General features: G+C 36.9%; 1 protein-coding gene across 5 annotated transcripts in view; it reads left to right on the top strand.

The window, feature by feature from the left end:
• The window catches only part of TTLL7 (tubulin tyrosine ligase like 7), a 70,984-nt gene that overhangs the window by 24,915 nt on the left and 30,183 nt on the right, over positions 1-15,886 (top strand). For 4 of the 5 annotated variants that reach the window (XR_657335.2, XM_019470698.1, XM_009274170.2 and 1 more), the window contains 5 exons: positions 1,528-1,686; positions 3,338-3,554; positions 5,849-6,013; positions 6,832-6,990; positions 15,559-15,653. Coding sequence is in view for 4 of the 5 variants with exons in the window: in XM_019470698.1 (XP_019326243.1) it covers positions 1,528-1,686; positions 3,338-3,554; positions 5,849-6,013; positions 6,832-6,990; positions 15,559-15,653 (795 nt within the window). In the remaining variant the exon portion in view is untranslated. The remainder of the gene's footprint in view (positions 1-1,527; positions 1,687-3,337; positions 3,555-5,848; positions 6,014-6,831; positions 6,991-15,558; positions 15,654-15,886) is intronic. The other variant, XM_019470707.1, reaches the window with a different exon arrangement.

Here is a 15,886-nt window from a genome sequence, read left to right on the forward strand (position 1 = left end):
TATACCTAAATCTGTAATTAATTAAAAAGTATTAAAATTCATCATAGTGCCATTTTTTTTAAATCACAGTTGGGGAACTTCCTATATCAGTTAATTTCTTTTTAAACAACCAGTCACTTTCTGTTGGTCTATGGATATTTGTATTTTAGATGTGTCCACCCTATGTTACAGAGTAGTTTTGAGTTACCCGAACTAATTTCAAATGAGGTTATGTATGAAGTTTCAGGCATTCTGAGTACCTGAAACAAACTAGCTGTACCAGTATTTAACTCAGCAAAGACTAAATTTATTCTGCTGGGAACTATGGTATACTAATCTGCGTAGTACCACGAAGTCCACACTGCTCCTATAACTTGGCTGTCAACCAGTATTAGAGCTACTTTGTTTAAAGCTGACCCATATCTATCTAGCCCGTACTGCCAGTCTGGCGTGGGTATATGCTTCCTATCGGCCAGATACATAGCTTTGGGCGAGGGAAACTTCTGCTAACTGAATTCTCTGCCATTTTTCCTCTTCTGTTTGTCTTTTCTGCATTCAGACAACAGAGCTCTAAAATGAGATATGCTCACTACCTCAGCTGCCACAGCTGTTAAAGCAGGGAGATCAGGACCTTGCTGCATCCTTTAACCAGATTCAGTTTCAGAGATTGTTCCCTACGATGTCTTAACTTTATTTTTGTTTTAGTTCTTCTATTTTCCCCTCCCTTGTCTTGCTTTGCATTTCATTGCTTTCTTTTGACTAAATCAGGTGCTCAGGGAATGTCAATCACAATATGCTGGTACCAAACACAAATCCAAGCTTCTGTGTTTTGCCCTATATTGGAGGTGCCTGAGCAGTTGCTTGACCTATGTCAAAGTATATTTACTGCAATTCCTTACTTTTGAAATTCCTTCAAAAGACTAGAAAGAAACAAAAACCTCTTTTTAAATCGCTTCCATTTTAATTTTAAATTCAGTCCTTGTTACTAATATTTTTTGCACCCATGAAGAAACTCCAAATATCCCAGGTCCTCTTTTTTTGTGTGTGTTGATCCTCATACATCCCCAAATACATACCAATATGAAACTTGCCAAATATCCCTACCCCTCCCAAGGAAAAAAAAAAAAAAGAGGAATACAGGAAACCAGGAGTCTATTAGGTAGGAAAAGATCTATAATCACATGGTCTATTGTAAGTTTAATATTTATAAGAATAGGAATAGCATTAAATCGTCTGAGTAACTGAACAAAAACTCTAACAGGAGTTCAATGGATGCGAAGAAATGAGATGGATGCCAGTAACATAATAAGCAAATACAATATGATAATAAGCAAAAATACACAAGACAGTCTGCTTTTGTTGTTCTTAAAGTATGCATATATGTTATAGAGCTCTAACTATCCTTAAACAACTGCAGAAGTTTGCTTTCATATTACAGCATTTTGCTAAAGAAGTTTCCTTGTCAAATTATTGTAAGTGCTTTTTAATCCCTACGATTGATACATCAAAGTAGTTAAAAGATTTTAACTCAATTATGCTTTTTTGCAGAATGATCAAGAGTCAGCCTCAGGAGTATAGTTTTATTCCTCGAACATGGATCTTCCCTGCAGAATACACACAGTTTCAGAACTATGTAAAAGAACTGAAGAAGAAACGTAGACAGAAAACTTTCATAGTCAAACCAGCTAACGGTGCAATGGGACATGGGTAAGTTAACATGCAACTTCAGTCTCCTTATCCATTAAAGGTGAAATCCAGTGCTATTCACAACATTAACAGAAGCTGTGTATTAGTAAGAAGTTTGTAGTTAAAGTTGTATGATCAGTATAAGAAGTTCATGTGTCGGACAAAGGCTTAACAAGCAGAAACAGCTAAAATATAAAGCTAAATGGAAGTGGTATTTTAATGTTGTTTTGAATGTGGCATAATTAGAGAATGCATTTTCTGATGAGGCTTAAATAATTCTTAAGATCAGGATTATTTTTATTGTGAATTTATCTAAAGAATATGTTTATTAATCTGCTGTGCTTAGACTTATGGGGTAAGATTGAATTGGGCATAAATGGCAGGGTTTTGGTGGCTGGGGGAGCTGCAGGGGTGTCATGTGTGGTAGAAGGTCAGGATCTTCCACAGCTCTGAAACCCGCCCAACCGCCCCATTGCATGCCAAAACTGCAGCCAGTCAGAGAAGCACAAACTTATTTAAGAGCAGCAGCCACACTGTGTAGGAGAAACAGAGGAGTCTGTTGGGGCTGCGGCTGGAGGTGCACTCTTGGAAGGAGGTGACACCCATGCCGGAGGAGGGACACCCCTGCAGAGTCTGCAACCTGCAGCTGAGTTGAAACGGCTTTGCCTGTGGCAGGGCTGCACAGTGAAAAACAATTAGATAACTATTGCAATTTCATTCTTAACTCTGTTCTTAGTTTTAGATATTTCAATTTTAGCTTTTATTGCTTTTACTATCAATTGGGATTATAGAGTATAGTAAAGTTCTTAGTTAATAAAAATATATCAGAATTACTGTAAAAGTAAAGCATCCAAACTTTTCCATTTCCTTATTTTTCAGTCCTCTTGATAAGGGCAAAGATAAGCTGAAGGGAAAGGTAGCAGCATATTTCAGAGAAATGCCTGTAAAATACTTGAGTATGCTAGGAGTATCCAGCACCAGAACACTGAAATGTATTATAAATAGTAGAGGGTAAAATTAAGGCAACAAAGCTATGGGAGTTCAAGGTTAATAATGATACACTGAAAAATATTAGCTATTACAGTTATTTAAAAGTCTGTGTAGTTAGGGGCTGCCAGTTTATAGTCTGTATAGAAACCATTTTTCATTCTGATGTGGGGAAACTGGAATACAGAAATACTGAGCTTAATCTATGCCATCCTTAGTTGTACCTATCAGTGTCCTGCCTTGCAAACATCATCACTGAGTCAGGTTAGCACTGAAAGTTCTTTGCAACCTGTACCTCGGGCAGAAGTTGTGACAAAGAAAGACTGGAAGCCTATTTTACAGCTGCTTGGGGAAGAATAATCACAAAAGCTGGAGACTGGTCGTTCTGCCAAAGGATTTCAAAGTGTAGAGGGAACCCATTATACAAATTGTTCAACCAAAGGAAGCAGAAAGTTATTTTGAAATGGCTCATTGCCTTTTTTCATCCAGTGAAACACCATAAAGGACAGGAAACCAAAAGCCATGTAAGCAAATGGCGCTTTTTCTCTACCCTACAAATCAGATATGTAAGTCTCTTTCTCCAGGTAGACCTTAGCCTGACTACTTGGCTGGGTGACCATGCAAATCTATTTCGAAGAGTAATGTCAAAGTTCCATGTTTTTAAAATAACTTTTGTTTTTACCAGGATCTCTTTAATAAGAAATGGAGAAAAGTTACAAGCTCAGGATCACTTGATTGTTCAGGAATATCTTGACAAACCATTTCTTATGGAAGGCTACAAGTTTGATTTACGTGTGTATATTCTTGTAACCTCCTGTGATCCATTAAAAGTATTTTTATATCATGATGGACTGGTGAGAATGGGCACGGAAAAGTATCATCCCCCCAGTGACTCAAATTTGGTAAGTTGCAGTTCATTCCGATTTATTGCTTATGCATGTAGAATTTTACCTGTGTAGTGTTTGGAGGAGGTAAAATAAAATAAATTGTGACACGAGATTTAGTTCGGTATTCATCTGGCTGAATTTTTGTATTGCCATTGAAGAGAAAAAATTAAAATGAAAGATATTTAACTCGTGCTTTTCTATCAAAATCACAAGTATAGCAATATTATTGCTTATGTATAAAAATTTTATATGACTTTGCATGTATGCATGCTAAAGAGTTTAAATATTTCCTAAAAGAAAGCAAAAGATGTCAATTATTGACATTCAACCCCGAAAAAATGAAGTAAAGAAAATCACTTCAGGAACAGTTACATTGCTTTTATATTTATCTGAGACTCAGTTTGGGGTGGGGTAGGGGGAGGGTAAGGTTTATCTCCTGCTAGATCGTTGTTTAACATCCCTGAAGTTTAGAGCTTCTGCTGAGGATCCTGCAATGTTTCAGCCGCCGTGTTGGGAACCTATGCAGAAAACAGAAAAACAGCGATACAAAGACCAGTGCATGAGAGTGGTCACTGCAATCCCTGAATGTGAGGGAATCTGCTGCTGGTGCTGTCTGTCAGTGACTGCTTCAGCGGGGAGAGGAGTATGTACTTGTCAACTTTAGGGTGATACAGCAGGGCTGCCTATAAACTTGCAGAGAACCAAGAAATGGCAAGGGACATGCTAAAGTTTTCGGACACTTTAATCCTCCCGTTCACTGTACAGCATCTTCCCCTGTTGAGAGGTGTAACCCCTCTCTTCTGGCACAGACCAAAATGCAGATGTCTGTTAAGAAAGAAGTAGATTTGAAGCATTGGGAGGCATCAGTAGATTTGAGTTTCTTATACCTCAGTCTGTACTCATTATCTGAGCAGATAAACAGAACAGGCAGTTGTTTCTGTGTTCTCACAACTGTTCACGTTGTAGTTTGTCTATTGTATGAAATAGCCTAGCTTATCACTAGTGACATTGTTCTTTGGATGCCATTGTTCCACGGTGACGTTGTTTCAGATAACTTCAGACTAAAGATTAGTTCAGATGCTTAATAAATGTTCTAAAACCACATCAGTATTTTTGTAGTCTGAAAAGTAATTGCTTTTGTCTGAAATAATTTGAATTTCATGGAAAGATGACATTTATAACGATTGAAAACCAAGAGGTTTCAGAATGATTCTCAAAGCAGTAATTGGAAGCTATGGGAGAAACTCGTTACTTGTAGTGCTAATACAATATATTGTTAACTAGCCTGCAATTAAGTCGATTGGGTTTGTTAATTTCATTAAGGTTTTTTAAACATAAGTAAGTGCAGTGAGATAAATTACAGCAGAAGGCTTGTGTTATCTATTGGCTATCTTATCAAAAAGGAATTGAAACAGAAGGCTTATGGTCAGCTTAGAACATGAACTACATTCCAGTAAGGAATCAAACATGACAGAGAACTGTCACTGTGATGAGGACAGTCATCGTGGTAGCGTAGGTGGAAAGCTGAATTAGTATCTGTACTGGCAGATAATGTAAACATATAAATCATGATTTATAAATTGGTCTTGGAAAGGTAATATTTTTTTTTTTTAAATGCAACTGATAACATGAATTTATTGCTGGTGACATTTTGCTCCATAAAGGAACTCTGGCACTCACTCATTTATGTAATGTATATCTTGAAATTTACCTCCCGCTGATGTACGGCTACCAGCCAGTAAAAAATGAGCAATTTTGGCAGATATCAATATGGCAGATGAGTTTATACGTAACAGATATTTTAAAGTATCACTATCATGAGAACATTTCTCATAAATAAACTACAGTGAAAACTGAAATGTGGGATTGTCTATGAAACAGATGCCAGAGTGTTTTTTAGCACTTTTAAAGTAGCGCTTCAAAATACCATCTTTATTGTTTGCTTCTTGTGGAATGTAATCATTCTGTAAGTTATGATAATTGCTGTTCACTTTTTTAGGTAGTTATTTACATATAGACCTGTAAAAATGGCAGATATATTGCCTAACCAGATGTTGAGTGGTAGATCGGTTGACTGCAACTGGCTTAAATACGAGCACAGGTTTTGTTATAAGAAGGCTAGAACATTCAGTAGATGAAATCTCCAAGAATCAGAAACGCTAAATCTGTATATAGTGTTATTTGCAAATATGAACCGTTTGACTATGTCATTATTGATCTAACATGTTTTTTTTTCTTTTAATTTTTTTGAATTGACCATGCTAGAGTTGTGTTTAAGGATTTTTTAATGTCTTTTCTTCCTTTTTTAGAGTCAATTGTATATGCATCTGACTAACTACTCTGTCAACAAACATAATGAACACTTTGGACGGGATGAAACAGAAGACAAAGGAAGCAAACGCTCCATAAAATGGTTTACTGAGTTTCTAGAAACAAATAATCTTGATGTCTCCAAATTCTGGAGTGATATTTCAGTAAGATAAAACTAATATGCTTTTCTTTATTTTGTGTATGTATATTCTTAGAAAATTAATTGCTTCTGCCATCTGCTTTACTGGAATCCAGAATGATTTTTGAAACTTTATTAATCCAAATTCTCAGCAATGCATGCCACAAAGGACATAGTATAAATGATGATTATGGTTTTTAAAAGGCTAATTTCAGAGTTTGATTATAAATTTAATGTTAAACTTTTTCTGAGGGACAAAAGCCCTTTCAAACAGTTATTCACATAAGTAATATGATACAAAGGAACCAACCCATTTAAATTCTTGGAGACTTTTCTAGAGTATAAAGTGAATTTTATGTGTGAATATTTACAAAACTGTAGTCAGAGTTGCATATATCTGCGGACCGGAACCTGCGCCGTTGAAGTCAGTGGTTATGTTACAGGTGTCTTTAGGTGAGGAATAGGCCTAAGATTGTTAGAGCTTAGGCATCATCTGTACGTATGATTCTGAGAATATTGAAAATTATATTGCAAAATGAAATGGGTGAAGATTGGCAATACTATACTTTGTTCCCAAAATACCTTTAGCGTTTAAGTTATTACATGTCTAAAAGTACGTATCTACTCTGGAAAGTATAACAATATACTCTAGAGCTATATAAAAAAAATATCTGTTACTCCATAGAAATAGTTTATTTATTATAGACCATTTATTTGGTATTTTAAATCTTTTTTTAGTAGATACTTTAATGAAATTTAAAAGATTAAAGTATGAAACACATTAGCTCAATATATACTGGTGTCTTCTCTCTTGATGAATTTTTCTGAAAAAAATCCCTACAGGAGTTAGTAGTGAAGACTCTCATAGTTGCAGAGCCACATGTTCTTCATGCTTATCGCATGTGCAGGCCAGGGCAAGCACCAGGAAGTGACAGTGTCTGCTTTGAAGTCCTGGGATTTGATATTCTGCTGGACAGAAAACTAAAACCATGGCTCCTAGAGGTAAACCTCTTTAAACAAATGTAAAGTAAATTTTTAAGAGTAAAGTTAACAAAGCCCCAGCTGAATTCATATCTATGTAAGAAAACTTCCAAAGAAAATCTCTGCATTGCAGGAGGTACTGTTGTTGAGTGCGTAGATGGTGCTTTTTCTGCAGCATCCATATGGAAGCACTGCCTTGCAGTGGTTTTGGAGACTCAGGTAAAGGTAATCGTCTTCCTGGAGGAATGTTGCATTTCAGATGTTTTTGAAAGTTTTAATGAGAAATGTGATGTTAATCCAGTTGTTATTGTAGCTGAAGGACCTTCTTTATAGCAATTGGGTGCTACATAGATTTCATTCATGAGTATGGCTCTGGCAACTTTTGTGAATGTATGGTCTTAATTTTCTCTTTTTTGGGATGTGTGTTCTTTTCCTCTCCTGTGGCTTTTAAAAGCACCCGCATAAACAGAGGAAACTAATTAAGTATACATGAAATGCTGTCAAACAGTTGGCCTAAATGGACTGGGAGAACCGTTTCTCCTCTGACATGTTACTGGTACAGTTAAGCTTAAGTGGTGCTTGAACACATTTTCAACCAGGAATGTTTGAGGTTTGTCTATTGTGTCTCTTTAATTACACAATTAATAACATATACATAGAGTTCACTTGTCTTTTTTCAGATTGTCTTATATCATTATGTTAACTGGTTGGGAGGCTGTACAGCTGGAGGAAAAAAGCAAAATGTATTAAAAATCTGTCTGTTGACAATAAATCATGAATATGATTTGGCTACCGATGCGCAAAATGTACACAATTAATTTACTGAATTATAACCTTGTTCTCAGGCCATTAATACTGTCAACAGTTGTTTCGTCGTGCTTATTTCTCTCAGGGGTTCAGTATAATTTTTATTAGAAAAATATAGATTCCTTCACTGTTGCAATGCAGACATAGGCGTATTTGCTGGCTTTGATGTGCCAGCCAAAAGAAGCACATGACATGAACTTAGTCTGTACTGTATTGACATCTTCTCTTTCTGTTGAGCAAAGCCTACTACCCCTTTGATTTAGCTCTACGCTTCCGGATTATCATCTGTAGGTTGCCTGTAGCTTGCATATAAGTGTATGTAGTTGTTTAAGTGCAGTCTGAAGTTGGTCTGTGTATGCGTTTCACCCAGCCTTGTAGCAAATGGTGACAGACCTCTTCTATGAGAGTTGGTGAGCCAACCCGTGTGGTGAACCCGTTGTGAAGGACAACCCTCTACCTGCCGTGGATGTTTACATGCAGTATGGAGATTTTAGGGATTTGATTCACCGTGTATGATAATGCTTCTCAGAGGAGAATCGTACTATCCCCGACGCCTTGTTTGTGAGGGAGGGATCTTACAAAGTAGTAAATGCTGCTCTGGTATTTTGGGTTGATGGAAAATACTTCAGGACTTGGAGTTGTGTACCTGTTTTTTTTTTTTTTTAAATATAGAAGTCTAATTATTTCCTTTTCTGCTTTTGGTGATACGGGTATCCTTCAACTTATTTTGCCAGACATTGAACTAAACTAACAGAAATTTCAAACTTTGAAACTTAGTAATTCAGCTTCTATACTCATCCACTGAATTTTACTGTGCTTGTTCATGTTTTTTGCAGCACTCTCAGAACAAACACACAGTATGTATATGTATGCACACCGTATGTATACCATATGTAGTGTAGTAAAGATCAAATATACGGTGTGTATATATATACACACTACATAATATATATACAGAGTGTGTGTGTATATATGTATATCCATATATAATTTTTTTTTTTTCCTAAACCAGTTCTGGCTTCTTCCCCAGCTTTCCACTCTTATTTTTTTCCACCATTTCCCTCTTGCCAAACCCCCCTTAGGGGAGTGAATCATTCTTTCTAACAGTGGTAACAAGTACTAATCACAAGGCTCCGAATGTTCCCAGTGTTATGGGAAAATTGCCAAAATAGGATTAGGATGGTAAATCTAGTTTCATGTTTCCATAGGTCATGTAGCTTTTCTGTTATAAAGATAGCTTAATAAACTATTATAAGAAATAAATTGTGCAACATTATAATGACTCTGCTTTCCTGAGATGACTTTTGTTTAGATTGCCCTGATGCGATGTAGCTCTCCTGCTCCTTGATGCTACTGAACTTCCGGAACCTTCTACCGAAGTGAGGGCTGTGGGAAATGCATGATTGCCATCTTGTGGCACCAAATGTTTCTGGCAAGCATCTGTGCAGACCCAGCAGCCTCCGTCCTTTCTGAGTAGCAACAACTACCTAGATTTCCCCTCTGTTCCCAGAAAATCCAGTTTTACTCTTTTGGACCAGAATTTCCAAGCTAGGTTACTTTATGTACATAGGAAAATCACACAGTTGAAGTTCTTGGATGGACTCCAGCCTTGTTCAACCTCATTATAGCCAGTTGGGATCACAAAGTTGTGATCCCTGGAGAGAAAGATCACATTTTAATAACTGCCTCAAGTGCAGGGTACCCAACTTGATTGTGGTTTTATGTGGGTGAGAGAAACTCACCTTATATACAGATCCACAAATTTATTATTTAGTGTAACTGAAGCTCAGTTGCCCCTTGGCCCAAGAGTTTAGCAATATTTAGAACCTTTCCGGTTACTGTTAGGAGGAGCAACTGATGAGACTACTCATCTAGCTCTTTGGTTCAATCCTTTCCTTCTTTTTAATTTTATTTATTTGTAACAAAGACGACTTCCTTTCAGTGATTTTTGTGCCCAGGCAGCCTCTCCCTCTGTTGCCTTGGAGAGCCATTTTTGGGGCTCTTTCTTCTGCTGTCTGCTGTCTTTTTCCTCTCTCTGATGCTCGTACATGGGTTCTCTTTGCTTTCAAACAGTAGCACTGAATCCAGTAAGCACACATGGCTTTAACTGGCTCAATATTTGCCTTCAGTAGTAACTCCTACTCTTCCCACTTTTCCCATGAATCAAGAGTGAAAAGACTGCAGTTTGATTTAACATATAATATGGTGTTACTATGGGCAGTTGCCCAAAGAGCTGGGCTAGCAACTTGCCTCTATCTGGTGGTCATGTCTATTGGATGAGATGTTTCTGGTGCTGTTTGGATGAACGTCTCATTTACCATTCCAAGCAAACCATAATTTTACACTAAATCAGCCTGCAGAACTTCCTCACTCAGGGACTTCACAACGTTTGGTTTGGTGCAGGGAAGAGGGAAGTGACATGAAGGCAGGACTAAGAGAGGGGCAGCACCAGTCCTTTCTGGCAGCCTGCAGTCGCACTGGACTAGGTTAAACGTGAAACAGCACCCGTATGAGGCAGTTCTGTGGTGCTTAAACTGAACAATGTACCGGCTGCAAGATCTCTGCCTTCCTCCTGTCCTTTGTTGAAGGCATGCTCCCTGCCCCCTTCCCTGTGATGGCACTGGTGCTTGTAGGATTCCTTCCCGAGATGATCAAGGACCAATGAAAAATAATTTTTGGTGAGGTTAATCTTCATGTGGATCATTGGCATCAGCTTCCTCACTCTCTGTGAACCCCAGTGCCAAGACAATGAAGTAGGCAGAGTATGACAGCTTGGATTTGTATTAGTTTAAACTGCCATGGAAAAACAGCCTTCTGCTGAAGCTAAGAAAAAGGGGGTTAGCACTCTCACAATTTGTGAAGTTTAGGAATGAGTGATTACAATGAACTTCATGATTGTTTCTAATCAAATATCTGCTCAAAGATAGCCACTAACAGCTTTCTGTGTAATAGGATTTTTATGGCTTATAAATTTCTTTTGCTTTTTGAATTCTATTGTTAGTAATCTCAATCACTTTATTAAAGAATGAGATCCCTTCCAAAACATTCACACTGTCCTACAGATTGAACAGAGATTAAATCCCTGTTATTGAAAGGGTGTAATATTTTATTCAATTGATTTTAGGTTTATAAAGTCATTCATGTGATCTCTCTTTATATTTGAAAGGTCTTTTCAATAGGTATGTGTGACAGATAGTGGAAAATTTCTTTTCCTACTCCATGCTAATAGGCTGCAGCAGTGGGAGGTGAGAGTATGCTCTTTGACTGTTTTGGTAAAGAGGTGAAATGCCAGGCTGAAATTTATCTCATGTCTTGGTGAAGAAGAAAATGGTTTATCTTACACATTTACAGAGTTTAATTTTTGTAAAATCAGAATCCTTTGCAAATGTAACTGTGGATGGGACCCTTCACAGGAGGTACTTCAACTTATGCTGCTTAATTTAAGCATTACAGATATGAGGTCCTCTGGTGACAAGTATGTAATTATGAAATACACTGAGCTACACAACTGCTGTGCTTACAAGCAGTTTGATTAATTGTATGTGCTATATTCAGTGAAATTTTAATTGTGAAACAACATTGAAGATTTCAGTTGGAGGAGTTAAAAACTTATGTGGACAATTCAGTTCTGTAGCTATTGAAAAGTCATAGAAAGTAAAGAACTTAAAGTATCATAATCAGTAAAGCAGATATTTGGGAGATAAAATTGTGATATTGTAAAAATAATAGATGTGAGAAACATTACGTCCAGGAGTCTATATAGAGGAATACTGTATCTGTTTATTAAGCAATTTTTCTTTTTGATGCGTTGCTGTATACAACACATTAGAAAATTTGAAGTTTTGAAGATAATTTAATCAAAGAAACCTAATGCACGACACTGCCATAGCTCCAGAATTAGTGTTATAAAATCCATCATGAGTAGATTCAACCAGTAAAGCAGATTTGGGAGATAAAATTGTGATATTGTAAAAATAATAGATGTGAGAAACATTACGTCCAGGAGTCTATATAGAGGAATACTGTATCTGTTTATTAAGCAATTTTTCTTTTTGATGCGTTGCTGTATACAACACATTAGAAAATTTGAAGTTTTGAAGATAATTTAATCAAAGAAACCTAATGCACGACACTGCCATAGCTCCAGAATTAGTGTTATAAAATCCATCATGAGTAGATTCAACCAGATAGCTGCTAGTTTAAGAGTAGTGCTGATTATGGAAGGTAGTCAGCTAGATCAAGCATGTAGGTATTTTTTCGCTTCAAGTGAGGTCCCAGGTAGTCTATAATATGAAGTCCCTGTTAAGGAAAAAGGCATTAGTTACCTCTATGAACAAGTGAGTGGAGCCTTGAAAAGGTATTGTGTGGTGAGACTGTAAAATGTTGTGGTAGCCAGTTTAGTTAGTTGTGCTCTTTGCAGGGAGCATATTATCTGTATGCTCTGGAGATTAGATTATCTGCTGCTGGGTTTTTTTTCTGGTATTGAAGAGGGTTTTTCTGCTCTAAAAATGTTATTTGTGGATTAAACCCTTTTTTTGTGACTTAATTATGATTTCTTGCAGATTTACGTCAAGAGTATGGGTGGTTTTGCACATCAGAGACTTACGCTGTGGGTTCAGGTTATGAAGCTTTGGGTAGCAATGCTGGATGAAGATATTCCGCATTTTTATACCTCCCATAACTCCATCTACACTCAGTGATAAGTAAACTTTTTAGCTGACATTTAAGGTCAGCTGTCAAGACTGCCTCCTGAAGTTTCTGTTGTGAGAAGGGAGATGCATGGAACAGATGAAGAGGGTTAAAGAGAAAAGTTTGTTAGTGAAGCATCCTTGCACATAGTCATCCTAAATCAAGAGGCAGCTGAAGTATACACATAAACAGTTAGTATGGAATAGCTAATGAACTTTAAATTCACACCTGCTTTCTATGATTAACTTTTGATGTACCCCGTTGCTCGGATTTTATTTGTACTGGACCTGCATCTGTTGCTACCTGAAACGTGTTGCACCAAGCCAAGTTTGCAATAGCTATCCAGAACTGGATCACTGTTTTTACTGCCCCGCTGGTTACTCTTCCGGATTGAGGTCACAGTAGGATTGGGATCTCAAACATTAGTCATGAATGGTATGTCAGAAAAATTGAGGATGCAGGTGATACAGCAGTGCTCCAGTTTTAACTATGAATGCCGTAGCTTTTCAGCCTCTTAAATCACTGCATTAAAGTGACAGAAACCTTAGTGTGGAGTGATTGTGTAATGTCTCATAATAGCATTTTGCTTCATAATAGCATTTCAAATGCCTTCTTACATCTTTCCTACCCCCACATTAATTTTCTGCTTAATAAACAGAGTCAGTATGTTTTTGTTTGTTCAGAAGTGCGAGATGTAGATTTTTGGCAAAATTCACCCTGTAGGAGAGAAACTGTTATTTAAATTATATTACACTTTCCATAGTGTTAATTCTCACTGGTGCTCATATAAGCAACACATAGTTATAACATTTTTATTAATGCAGAATTTATGCCCAATATTATACTTCAAATTGTTGTAAATCTAGGAAGTACCTAAACCAAATATAAATACAACAGTGTGCACTTTTGTATGCTCTCAAGTTGGATGCTTCAATGCTGTGTAAGCATGTGTCTGTGCATTTCTAGGAATTCAGTGTTGGACCAACATAATGTTTTACATGTTCCAAATAAGTCCCCGTATATAACTGCAGTCTCACTGGATTTAAGGATTCGGTGTACATAAAAAATTAGAAATTAATTTGTTGGAAGTTTTAATAAATATATTTCTGTCTGTTCACCTGTTTTTAATGCATGCAAAAACATTATTTCAAAGTAGAATATTGTTAGTTGCTACCTGTTCATATGGAGTAAAAAAATTCAATACATGGTACAGAATATAATTTTGTTTTATATCTCACATCTCTCCTGAATAAGGAGTTGGGGCTTGATTTTATGTCTCTGTTTTCAGTCCAGTGAGCTTTTTGTGTACGTTGCTGGACTGAAGCATAAGGCTCCATATTGGATCTTCATGCATATGTGTGTAAACATACACAAATCCTTCCTGGATTAGACAATATGATATCTCAAAATCAGAGTATTTTCAACTCATTTCAGTTATCAGCTGTATTTAATCAATGCAGCTCTAGTTAAAGTATTTTGTTTAAACTTCATGTTGAAAATGAGATGCAATGTGTCTGTGGTCTTGTCAACTGCCAGTATTCTCTAATGAAATGTTGGAGAACTGGGTTTTAATCCTTGTGTTCGTTTCTCTGAATGTTTACATGTTTGCTTAGCTGAAAGTGGAACATTCACATTTAAAAAAAAATGAATGTCAATAAATGTTTGTACTATCACAGTTTAGAAAAAGAAAATTAGCCTTTGTGATGTGATAGGAGATGAACAGGTCAGTCTAAGGAGGTTGGTCGATTAAATATTTGGATGAAAGTCTTCCAAAAAAGAATATGTATGCACTTTTTCACTCTTTCTGCTGAATTTTCGTCATTTTTCTTTCAATGTCAGATCTCATTGCTCACTTCGCCAGCCCGTCTGCAAAACCAGCAAACAAGCTGATTCCCAAAGCCAAAAGGTACCCTTTGGCTATAAGCATAAGTGATGGGGCTGCTGGGACTCAGCAGCAGGACAGCTGGTGGCTCACCAGCCAGAACAGTTCTTTGTCCCACAACTGTAGAGGCTCTACCATGCTCTAATGTATCAAAAGTGCTAAAACGCAATTTTAATGAACTGCTTTTGCCCTCTGATTTGAACATACTAACTGTCTCTGTATCCCCCTTCCTATTTGCCTGGGGCGCAAGGTATTAGTTTTCACTTCTGAAGCTCTTTAGTGTCTGTCCCTTCTGTAACCAGCATTGCTCATTCACTGTCAAGGTGAGATTCCTGCCTCTCATTAGCACCCATTGCTCACGTATAAATTTTTATACCAGCCTGGAAGGTGTTCCTAGAAATGTTGATGCAGCTACTTCATTATCCCTCCTCCAAGCTTTCCACAAACTGACGTTCTTCTGCAGGGGCTCCAAAGCTTGGCAGTGGTTATATGGTGGTTGGCTGAGACTCCTGGCTGTTAAGCGTGTGATTTAGTCTCACTGATTCCCAGTTGCATTTCCCTTGTTCCTCTATATTTATGGTAACGTTTTTAATCTCTTATCTTGTACTTAGCTTATAAGCTTTTTGTTACTGAGACTGTTAATTACTTTATGTTTTCACGCTGTGTACTGATTTAATAACTTAGATCTCTAGGTGTTGCTGTAACGTGTATCTGAATAGTTATTTAAATATACTTGAGAAGTCCTTGAATTAGAGCCTCTTTCTGTCCTTATATAGTTGTTACTTTTTAGAGAAGTATTCAAAGTTGCTTTCAGATTCAGAAATAGGAAAGAGTTTAACTCTTCCTATGCTGGGCTACCGTAGCATGGCACATAGTCTGTTATAATGTGTTTAACAGGACTTTGCATGGTAAATTTTCTGGTTGCAGTGACCAAGAATAGATTAGACTGGATTTACAGTGCCAGTACTTGAATGGTGTTCATTGTAAGTGTCTGGATAACTCGGTGGCTGAAAGGTACATTTCCTGGCTCCCAGTATCTGTGATACTCAGTGCTCTATTTTTTTAAAAATACAAATGAAAATGAGCTTCTCAACATGTATTCTCTTAATCTCTGCTATATTTGAAAGAATGGTTTCTCCAAAGCCTGTTACAATAGATGTGTTCCCAGTGAAGGTGAACATTCCTGAGTCTTCTGTATCTCGTTTTTTCAGATTAATCGTGCCCCAAGCTTTGGAACTGATCAAAAAATAGACTATGATGTAAAAAAAGGTGTTCTGCTAAATGCATTAAAGCTTCTCAACATACGGTAAACTTGTCCTCTTTTCTTCAGTCTGGCTCTCTTTCTGTTGCTTTGATTTTATTTTGTTTTTTTTAAATTTGAACTGGACTAGGAGAAAATGAAGCCCTTTTTTTTTCCACCTTCATATTTTCAAAATGTAAATGTTTCCCTTGCTGTCAGTTTTGCTATTGAAATTAACCCAAATTTAATTTTTCTTCTTGCTCATGTGCTTGCAAAAAATGAGTGGTAATATTAACTTT

Source organism: Aptenodytes forsteri, unplaced genomic scaffold, assembly GCF_000699145.1.
Source record: "Aptenodytes forsteri isolate BGI_AS27 unplaced genomic scaffold, ASM69914v1 Scaffold59, whole genome shotgun sequence".
NCBI classification, from domain to species: domain Eukaryota; kingdom Metazoa; phylum Chordata; class Aves; order Sphenisciformes; family Spheniscidae; genus Aptenodytes; species Aptenodytes forsteri.